We start from the raw sequence: 9,288 nt of genomic DNA on the forward strand, positions 1-9,288 counted from the left end.
CCCAAGTTCCAGAATCCTGGGGCCGCAGTGAGGTCATTCTCAGGATTGTGTTCTCAGGTTCTGGAACTCTCTCCTGCCCCTGTCCTTCTTCCTTCTCCCCTCCCCCAAGGCACCACTCAGGTTGAAGACCACCCCACACCTTCCGCAACCAGAAGAACAGGGCCCTGTGACCACCACCAGCACCACATCAGGGTTCTGTTTCACTGTAACTCCTGCGGCCCACTTCAGGTGTTTAGCTGGGCACCTCTGTAGCATCCATCTACCTTCTTCTACAGCCCAGCACTTGACTCCCAGACAGAGTTCTCAGAAGCTAAGTCAGAGAAGGCAGAAGGAAGAAGTAAAGCTGATGAGCTTTCATTCTGGTTCACCTGTCCAGGGCCTTCCTCCCCTTTGGACGTGAGTCACTCATCTTCTGTGATGAGGAGCGAGTCCAGAGAAGGAAGCATCTTCCTGCTGTTCAACAGAACTCACTTATGTCTCGTTCACATCCCATCCCTTCCTGCGGCCTTTTGATCATGCAAACTGTAAGCCTGGAAATGACCACTCTGGTCAGGGCTTTTGCTCTACAAGGAATGGCACCCACGTACCCTCCACCTCTTGGGACCCTCCCCTTCCTCAACACAGGGCTCTCAAGCAGGTTCTGCACACACAGCGCCGCGCGGCCCTCCAGAGGCCGCCTGCTTCTCCCGACCCTGCACCCAGCCCACCACCCTCGAGCTCGCCGCCTGCACCCCAACCCCTCCGCCCCGCCCCCGGATCCGCCCCGCCCCCGGATCCGCCCCGCCCCCGGATCCGCCCCGCCCCGGATCCGCCCCGCCCCCGGATCCGCCCCGCCCCCGGATCCGCCCCGCCCCCGGATCCGCCCCGCCCCCGGATCCGCCCCGCCCCCGGACCGCCCCCGTTGGAAGCGGCGCCTGCGCAGTGCAGTCGCGGGGGGCGGTCGTTGTGTCCGCGCCGCACCAGCCCGCGAGCGCAATGGCGGAGGAGGTGAGGTGGGAGGAGGAGACCGGCGTGGGGCTGGCCCCGAACCCCCGGGCGCTCCGAGACCCCCAGCAGGCCGTCTGGGCCCCGCCGCGCCAGTGCGGCTCGTAGACGCCCAGGCCTTGCCAGAGCCCCCGCTCGCCCCTTGCGCCTCCGGCCCGGCTTTGCCGGGCTCCCCTTGGGCCCTGCGCGGTGCTGGAATCAGCGATTCTCTCGGGTCTCGGGACAGGTGAACACCCTGATGAAGGCCACGGTCCTGATGCGGCAGCCCGGACGGGTGCAGGAGATCGTGGGCGCCCTCCGCAAGGGCGGGGGAGACTGCTTACAGGTATCGCGGGGGGCAAGGTCGGAGCGGCGGGGTGGGGTGCGGGTAGCTGGGGAAGTGGCCTGCCCTGGGCGCCTTACCTCGTTGCTGCAGACACGTGCAGGCAAGCCTTCAGCCTCTAGAAATAGCCAGGGACTTGAGGGCCAGCCTGTTTTGCCCTGGAGGAGAGCCCACCTGCCCGAAAACCTAGATTTCAATTTTCTCAAATTTCTTTAGACAGAAAGCATCCCACACCAGGCCTCCGGGTCTTGTTGTCCTTACTAGCTGAGGTTGGTGGGCTCCCCAAGAAGGTGGAGATGAGCCAGAAGGAGGGGGCATCTTAAAAGAAATCAGAGCATTGAGATGGGTGCTATTGAAAGGGTGGAAGAGGTCCTGATTCTGCAGTCCCCATCCCCACCCTCCACCAGACTGGGTCTTCTCAGGGTTGGCACAGCTACTAACTAGAATTAGTTCTTCCTTCCCTTTCCAGTCTTTCCTAACTCTCCCAGGACTGTGCCCACAGGCTGGACACAGAGCTGTTTGGATTTCCGTATTCATATTGATGCAGGGCTACACCGGAAGGTGCCTGTCTAGGCATCATCTCTCTTTTGCATTTCAGGTCATTTCTGATTTTGACATGACCTTGAGCAGGTTTGCATATAATGGAAAGCGATGCCCTTCTTCTTACAGTAAGTCACGCACAAGCTTGCTTTATTGGACTTGACAGGATGATGGCTTCTAAGGGACAAGTAAAAGGAGTTCTGTGTTTTTGCAGATATTCTGGATAACAGCAGGATCATCAGTGAGGAGTGCCAGAAAGAGGTGGGTTACTCCCTTCTTTGCTCAGAAACGGCTGGCATATACGACCTCCAGTGGTTCTTGGTTAGGACCAAAGATTCCAGGGTCAAGACTGTAGAACGTTAATTTTTAAAAAAAAATTGTTGTTATGCTCAGGTGGACCTAGTCTTTTTGTGTGTGTGTGTGTGTGGCTTGTGGAATCGTAGGGGTCCCTGACCAGGGATTGAACAGGACCCTTGGCAGTGAAAGGGAGGAGTCCTAACCACTGGGCCACCAGGGAATTCCCAGGTGGACTTAGTCTTATACACTGAGACAGCTTTTCCTTATTGGCCAAGACATGTGATAATGGATGGTTGGAATATGCTTACTGCTAGCTATAGAACTTACAGGAGATGTTTTACTGCCTCCATTTAACAGATGGGGAAACAGAGCCTTGGAGAGGTTTGAACAACTTACCCAAGGTCACACAGCAAGATGCAGAGCTTGGTTTTTTCATAGATCTGATTCTCTTCACAAACTCTTTTTAACTGTATTATGCTGTTTCCTTGATAGTATAAATTTTCTTGGTGCGTTAGCAGTTACCAAGAAAGACTTCTAAATTAATGTCTATGTATGAAACTCCCCATTTCCATAAGATGCATACAGATAAATATAAGGTGATCCCTGTAGCCTTGGAGTTCATTTTACTTTGCTCCACATTCTTCTCATCGGTGTCCTGTTTGCCAGAGCAGAGCTGTGCTAACTGCTCATTTCTCTGCTGAGCTCTTTCTTCTAAATAACTGTATCATTTAGTTCTACTTGATTATGAAGTTCACCCAGTTGTGTCCTAAGCAGTTTGTTGGCTGGCCATGGTTGGTCAGCTCTTCCAATACTCTGCATGATTACTAGTAATTAGGATGGGCAGTGAATTATAGATAGCCTTTCTATTTCTACACCTGTGTCTCTGGAGATGCCATTTGTAGCTTAAGGTAGAGTCTGGCTCCACCACTGATCACCTTTGGGAAGTCACTCTTTTTGGTCCCTCACATCCCCGATCATAGCAACTTCCAGAGAGCTTCATTCACAAATAAGACAAAAGATTTGGATGCCCTCTCTAGGCTAAAGAAGCTAGAGAAAACTAGGATTTCTGGTGTTGATGGGTTTCTGAAGAAATTCATTAAAGCAAAATTTATGTAAAGAAATCCTTTTTCTTTTTAAAAATTTATATTCTGTTGAGTTCTGTTTTACTTTCAGAAGAAATGTTCTCACATTCAAATAATTAAGAATCTTTAATACATTTTAGGGGCTTCCTGTCTTTGTATTTAACCCTCTTTTGGACTGATGGTCAGGGACTCCATTTGATCTCATAATATTCTGAGACCATGCATGTATTAAATTATAGTTCTTCACTCTGTCAATTCCCATTTTTATTGGGCACTGTCACTGACTGAACCATGCAACTCATGATCCCTGAAGCAGCCTCCCTAGAGTCTGGAGGGTCCAGGCACATGGAAGGTGACCTTAGCCAGAGGAGGCACACGGAGGTGCTCCCGGTGAGGTTGTCCACCTGATGCTGGCAGTGTGATGGTTATCCCTGAACATACTACAGTATTCTAGCTCCACTTGCATGTTTTTTACCAGATCTATCTAAATTGCCCTGCTTTTAAAGATTTAAGTGCACTTAAATCTTTAAAAGCAGAGCAGTTGGGCTTCCCTAGTGGCTCAGTTAAGAATCTGCCTTCAGTGAAGGAGACCTGAGTTTGATCCCTGGGTCAGGAAGATGACCCTGGAGAAGGGAATGGCTACCCACTCCAGCATTCTTGCTTGGAGAATTCCATGGACAGAGGAGCCTGGCAGGCTACAGTCCGTGGGGTTACCAAGAGTTGGACACAACTGAGCAACTAACACTACTACTACTAAACTTGCAAAAGAAACAATCTTTGTGAAAGCAGTAGTTTGATGTGTTTGTTTTCTTTCTTTTTCTGACATAGCATTAAAATGAGTCCCAAACCACTAAAATGAAATGTGTCTTTATCCATGTGCTCCCCTGCCCCTAAGTTATCTTGCCTACTACCTGAGAAAGCATACCACGTTTCAGGAAATACAGCATTAACTCAGTTCTTACTGATTAAGTGCTGATGCCTGGGCTAATTTATAACAACAACAACAGCAACAAAATTCTAGATGTTATCTCATTACAAAAGCTCTGTGTTGTTGATGCCTAGACCTCACTCTTTGGGGCAGGGGGGTGGGGGGCTGGAGTGCAGAAGGATGGCCAGCTCTGAAGCTCCTGTCACTCCCTTGTATGAAATTGCATCTTCCAGGTGACTGGTGACTTTTTTTCTCATACGAGACTGTAGGGCTCTGCTGGGGAAAACTTGATGTAGACTGATGACTTTTCTCTTCATTTTGGATGTCACAGCTCAAAGCGCTCCTTCACCATTATTACCCAATTGAGATTGACCCACACCGGACCATCAAAGAGAAGTTACCCGACATGGTAGAATGGTAAGTGCCGGTAGTGGTGAATGATGGCTTGGTCTGGCTTTGAAATCAGATGCAGGCTCCCTTACCTTACTGAATGCTCAACTGAATGCCACACTCCCAGCTATTAGATTGTCCAGACACAGCCAGGTCACTCATGGCTGCTGCTGGATGGAGTAGGGGGCTCACTGAGAGTCCTTAGAGTGAACTGGAAGCCCCTTAGTTTGGGGGAATCAGTGCTTTGGGGCAGTAACCCTCCTCAGAGAAACCAGTATCACTGGACGGAGCCCCAGAGAAAGGGTCAGAAGAACTTTGGCATCAGCAGCAACTCACCCAGCTGTCGTCTGCAGTGTCGCTGTCTCACCCCCCTTCTTTATGGACAGCCAGGGTCCTGCAGGAAGTGGCTCCGAGGAAAAGGATGAGGCTTCCACTGCTAGTACTTCCAGAGGGGACTCAGGCCCGTGATGGGAAAGGGCACTTTACTTACTGGTTTGAATTTAGGGTTTTGTGGGATATCTGTCTCCAGGTGGACCAAAGCACATGACCTCCTGTGTCAACAGAAGATTCAGAAGTTTCAGATAGCCCAGGTGGTAAGAGAGTCCAACGCAATGCTCAGGTGAGCTGCCTGCTCTGGAAAACACTTCTGCCAGACTGGAATGGATTTGCTCACAAAGACAGGCTGGAAAGGAGTTGAAGAGGAGTTAGTTGCTGGAAGAGTCAGAAGTGACCTAGCACCACGAGTAACTCCATGAGGAGAAGGTCTTACTTTGACCTCTCTGGACTCAGCCAGAGAATTTCTATTCTTGGGTGTGTCCGAGGACACTGCTGGTAATGGATGTGGTGAAGATGCTCCATCTCCTAGAACAAACAGTGTCTTGGTAATTTTTCCCAGTGGTAAAAAGACTTAATGGGATCCCCATGGTAACTGGTGTTCTTTATCCAGACATGGGAGTTGGCTGGCCTGGGACCCTTGATCATCGGTGGCCTTCAGAGCTCAGCTCTCTGCTGGAGTGTTCTTTACCGAAGGAGGGATGGGGGCACGTATAGGAAACAGTCAGCACAGGTGCCTGCCCTCAAGGATTGTGTGTCCTGACTGGGAGAGAGGCTAGCTTGTGGAAAGCCAGGAGAGTAGGCACGTGCAGACCCGGTAAGTGCCCAGGTGGGTTGGGGGCGCTCTTCAGTGAAGCCACCCTAGGAGAGCCACCTGGTTGTATTTTGCTCAGGCAAAATCATCTAGAAACAAAAAATGTGTTTATATGATGTATGTGAAGTTCAGGGACAAGGAAAGCAAATCAGTGGTGATGTGACGTCAAAATAGGGGCCGTGGCATCAACTGGGAAGGGACATGAGGGAACCTTGACCTGGTAGGAATCACACGCATGTACACATGTTGTAAATATTAATTGAGCTGAACACTTAAGATTAGTGCCCTTTAGTCATTTATTCTATGTATTTTATACATCAATTTAAAATGTTTTAGGGGGTCTTAACTGGTAATCCAGTGGTTAAGACTCCAAGCTCTCAATGCAGGAGCACAGGTTTGATCCCTGGTCAGGGAACTAAGATCTCACGTGCAGAGCAGTGCAGGCAAAAAAAAAAAAAAAAAGTTTAAAGAAAATTTTAAAAGATGTAACCCAAATAGAGAATAAAGGGCAGTAGCAGAGGCGATGCGGTTTCAGAACCATTCATCTGGTTTCAGGGATGGATACAAGACATTCTTCAACACCCTGTCGCAGAACAACATCCCCCTTTTCATCTTTTCTGCGGGCATTGGGGATGTCCTGGAAGAAATTATCCGGCAGAAGAAAGTGTTCCACCCCAACATCCACATCGTGTCTAACTACATGGAGTTTGATGAAGATGTGAGCCGCATCTCATTAGGGCTGGAGTGGAAGAGGGGTGGGGACCGCCAGCCAGTGTGCTTCACCCTGAATGTTAACTGGGATGGGGGCAGGAGGAGGGAGGGGAAGACATGCTGGCTTCGTTGCCCTTGGCAGCTATTTATTTATTAACATGGCTAAAGATAGTTGCTTTTGAAAGATCCATTCTTGGGTGTCTGGCTGACAGTGGGCTCTCTGCCAAGGAGGACCTAGTTTAGGGCTCAGCCAGGCCCTGCGTCACTGTCACGGGTCATGTGCCATCCTAGGTACTCAGGGGCTTGGACTTGGACTTGTTTTGCTGAGCCAGAGGTGGGCTACACTGACTCACCCATGTTCTGACTGCTTCCCCTTAAGACCAAGGCTGGAATGTTCGTCCCTTTGACTTGTGGTTAGGGTGCAGCCCACAGCTGAGGTTAGCACACATGTAGCCCGGGCAATGCTTGTATCCCAGCTTCTTGCTTCCCCCAGAGCAGGTGATCTACAATATTTGATGGCCTCTGTTAGTTTAAACCAGGGGCTAGAAACTTTTTTGGGGGGACTCCCTGATGGTCCTGTGGTTAAGACTCAGTGCTTCCACTTCTGGGGCCTGGATTCAGTCACTGGTTGGGGAACTAAGATCTCCTAAGCCTTGTGGCGTGGCGAAAACCTTTTCCTATAAAAGAACAGGTAGTGAATATCCTACTAGGATCATTCGCAACTACTCTGTCACACAAAAAAGCAGCCATAGACAAGATGTAAACAAATGGGCCTATAAATTAAGTTCCAGTAGAACTTGGAAAAGGAAATGGCAACCTACTCCAGCATTCTTGCCTAGAGAGTTCCATGGACAGAGGAGCCTGGTGGGCTATAGTCCATGGGGTCACACAGAGTCAGATGTGACTGAACAACTAACACACATACAACTTAATTTACAAAATAGTCCAAATCTGGCCCATGAGCCCTAGCTTGCTGACCCCTAGTTTGGATCGCAGTGAAGTGTTGGCATTATCTGTGGCTTTCAGGATTCTGTTTCTTCTGTGGCAGAGACTTGAAAACTGGCCCTCGATGGGTCCCTGTAGCCCTTCTGTCTGTCTCTCATCTTGATTACTTAGGGCTTCCTAAAGGGATTCAAGGGCCAGCTCATCCACACCTACAACAAGAACAGCTCTGTGTGTGAGAACTCTGATTACTTCCAGCAGCTTCAGGGCAAAACCAACATCCTCCTGCTGGGAGACTCCATGGGGGACCTCACTATGGCTGATGGGGTTCCTGGTGTGGAGAACATTCTCAAGATTGGCTTCCTAAATGACAAGGTAGGTATGAGACCTGGGCTCTTCATGACTGGCTCCTTCATTCCTGTTATGGGATACACACTGTGTGAAGTACTAGAGGCACAGAGGTCAGACACAAGACATAGTCTCCTAGGAAACGAGATACCCAGTGGTCAGAGCTGTGCGCACAGCACAGGGTGTGATCTGGAGGTCAGAGCACATCATCAGAGCTCACGCTTACTGAGTGCTCACCTTGTGCCAGGAACATAAAACCAGCTAATCTGTATAGTCATACTTTGAGGTAGTGACTGTTTTACCTTTTTACAAGTGTGGAAACTGAAGCAGGGGGATTAAGTAACTTGCCCAACGTGACATAGTTTAGAAAGTGGTTGGGCTGATCACCAGTCCTCCTAAATCTTACCTGTAAGGCATGAATGAGATGGGGAATGGCGGTATTCAAGATGTGGGTTTATAATTTAGAGAAGGGAAACGTAGGAACAGACAAGAGGTTAATAGATGAAAACAAGGTCATAGAGGGGCACAGTATGGCATCAGGCTCAGCCAGCAGATGCTGAAGTCTTTTGAAAATTCAGTCCTCATAGATTAGAGGTAACATCTAGTTTTTTGTCTCTTAATCCTTGTAACTGTCCTTTTGACACTGACCCAGGGATTAATTGGGGCAGCCTGCACCCATGGCCATGTGTGTCTCCAAAGGACAGGGCTTGGTAACCCTGAACTCCTTTTGGGGAGTCACAGCTTGAAGGCCCTCCTCCCCAGCCCCTGGTGCGCAACAGCGGGCTGGGTGGAGGGCAGGGTGCTGGGGGACTCTCGCTCTCTGCTCCCCGGGCAGGTGGAGGAGCGGCGGGAACGCTATATGGACTCATATGACATCGTGCTGGAGAAGGACGAGACACTGGACGTGGTCAATGGGCTGCTGCAGCACATCCTGCAGCAGGGTGACTGGACAGAGATGCAGGGCTCCTGAGCGCAGGCGGGGCCTGCAGGCTGAATAAGGAAGGCCGTTCTGCTCTGAGCTCTGCTCCTGTGCGTGCAGAGTGCTGAGAACATTCCGGGTGGCTGCCGGGAGCCGCTGGCCCACACCCCTCCCTCCTCCTCTCCCCGGCTCCTTGGTTTTGTGTTCTCCGGCAGCGGCTCGAGGGAGCCCTGCCAAGAGGGAGAACAGCGAAAGCTCTTCCAGGCGAACTGCAGACCTACGCAGTGTTAGCACTTCAGGAATCAGCCGGTCCAGGGAATCTTTTTTCCAGAATTTTTTAACATGGGAAGCTGTTCTTCAAACAAGTCAAAGTCTAATATGTGAAACAGATCAAAAATAATAAAAAAAGAAAAAGAAAAAACAGCTGATCTGATTTGGGGATCCGGGGCGGAGCATAGCCTGTACCTCCTGGCTCCAAGGTGCAGGAATCTCCAAGACCATGGAACACATTTGAAAACCACTGAATTCGCCCAGGAGACCCTCTGAGCACAGCTAGCACAGCCCGGTGTGTCTGTGAGGGCTGGGGGAGGGGCGCAGGCAGGGTTGGAAGGGTATGTTTCTGACCTAAAATGGTTTGACTTGATTCTCATGCAGCAGTTAAACTTGAGATTCCATGGG

The 9,288-nt window shown here is 50.2% G+C and overlaps 1 protein-coding gene across 3 annotated transcripts; it reads left to right on the forward strand.

Annotated features, from left to right (window-relative positions):
* Positions 1–111: 111 nt before the first annotated feature.
* On the forward strand, positions 112–9,071 carry NT5C3B (5'-nucleotidase, cytosolic IIIB). Of its 3 annotated transcripts, XM_081577658.1 has the most exons (10): positions 112–228; positions 377–524; positions 1,211–1,309; positions 1,905–1,974; positions 2,061–2,107; positions 4,485–4,570; positions 5,073–5,162; positions 6,246–6,408; positions 7,518–7,718; positions 8,527–9,071. In XM_081577658.1, the coding sequence occupies exons 2-10, from the start codon at positions 474–476 to the stop codon at positions 8,659–8,661; spliced, it is 942 nt and encodes a 313-aa protein (XP_081433784.1). In that variant the 5' UTR covers positions 112–228; positions 377–473; the 3' UTR covers positions 8,662–9,071. The 3 variants fall into 3 exon arrangements, with proteins under 3 accessions (XP_081433784.1, XP_081433787.1, XP_081433785.1); XM_081577661.1 differs by lacking the exon at positions 377–524; XM_081577659.1 differs by lacking the exons at positions 112–228; positions 377–524 and adding an exon at positions 924–987.
* Positions 9,072–9,288: the final 217 nt, after the last annotated feature.

Source organism: Giraffa tippelskirchi, chromosome 3 (assembly GCF_054371585.1).
Source record: "Giraffa tippelskirchi isolate mGirTip1 chromosome 3, T2T-mGirTip1v1.2.pri, whole genome shotgun sequence".
Lineage (NCBI taxonomy): Eukaryota > Metazoa > Chordata > Mammalia > Artiodactyla > Giraffidae > Giraffa > Giraffa tippelskirchi.

Coding starts and splice junctions, on each gene's coding strand:
- NT5C3B (XM_081577658.1), top strand. CDS start 474: ATGTCTCGTTCACATCCCATCCCTTCCTGCGGCCTTTTGATCATGCAA. Junction 1,975..2,060: donor GCGATGCCCTTCTTCTTACA/GTAAGTCACGCA, acceptor GTGTTTTTGCAG/ATATTCTGGATAACAGCAGG. Junction 6,409..7,517: donor ACATGGAGTTTGATGAAGAT/GTGAGCCGCATC, acceptor TTGATTACTTAG/GGCTTCCTAAAGGGATTCAA.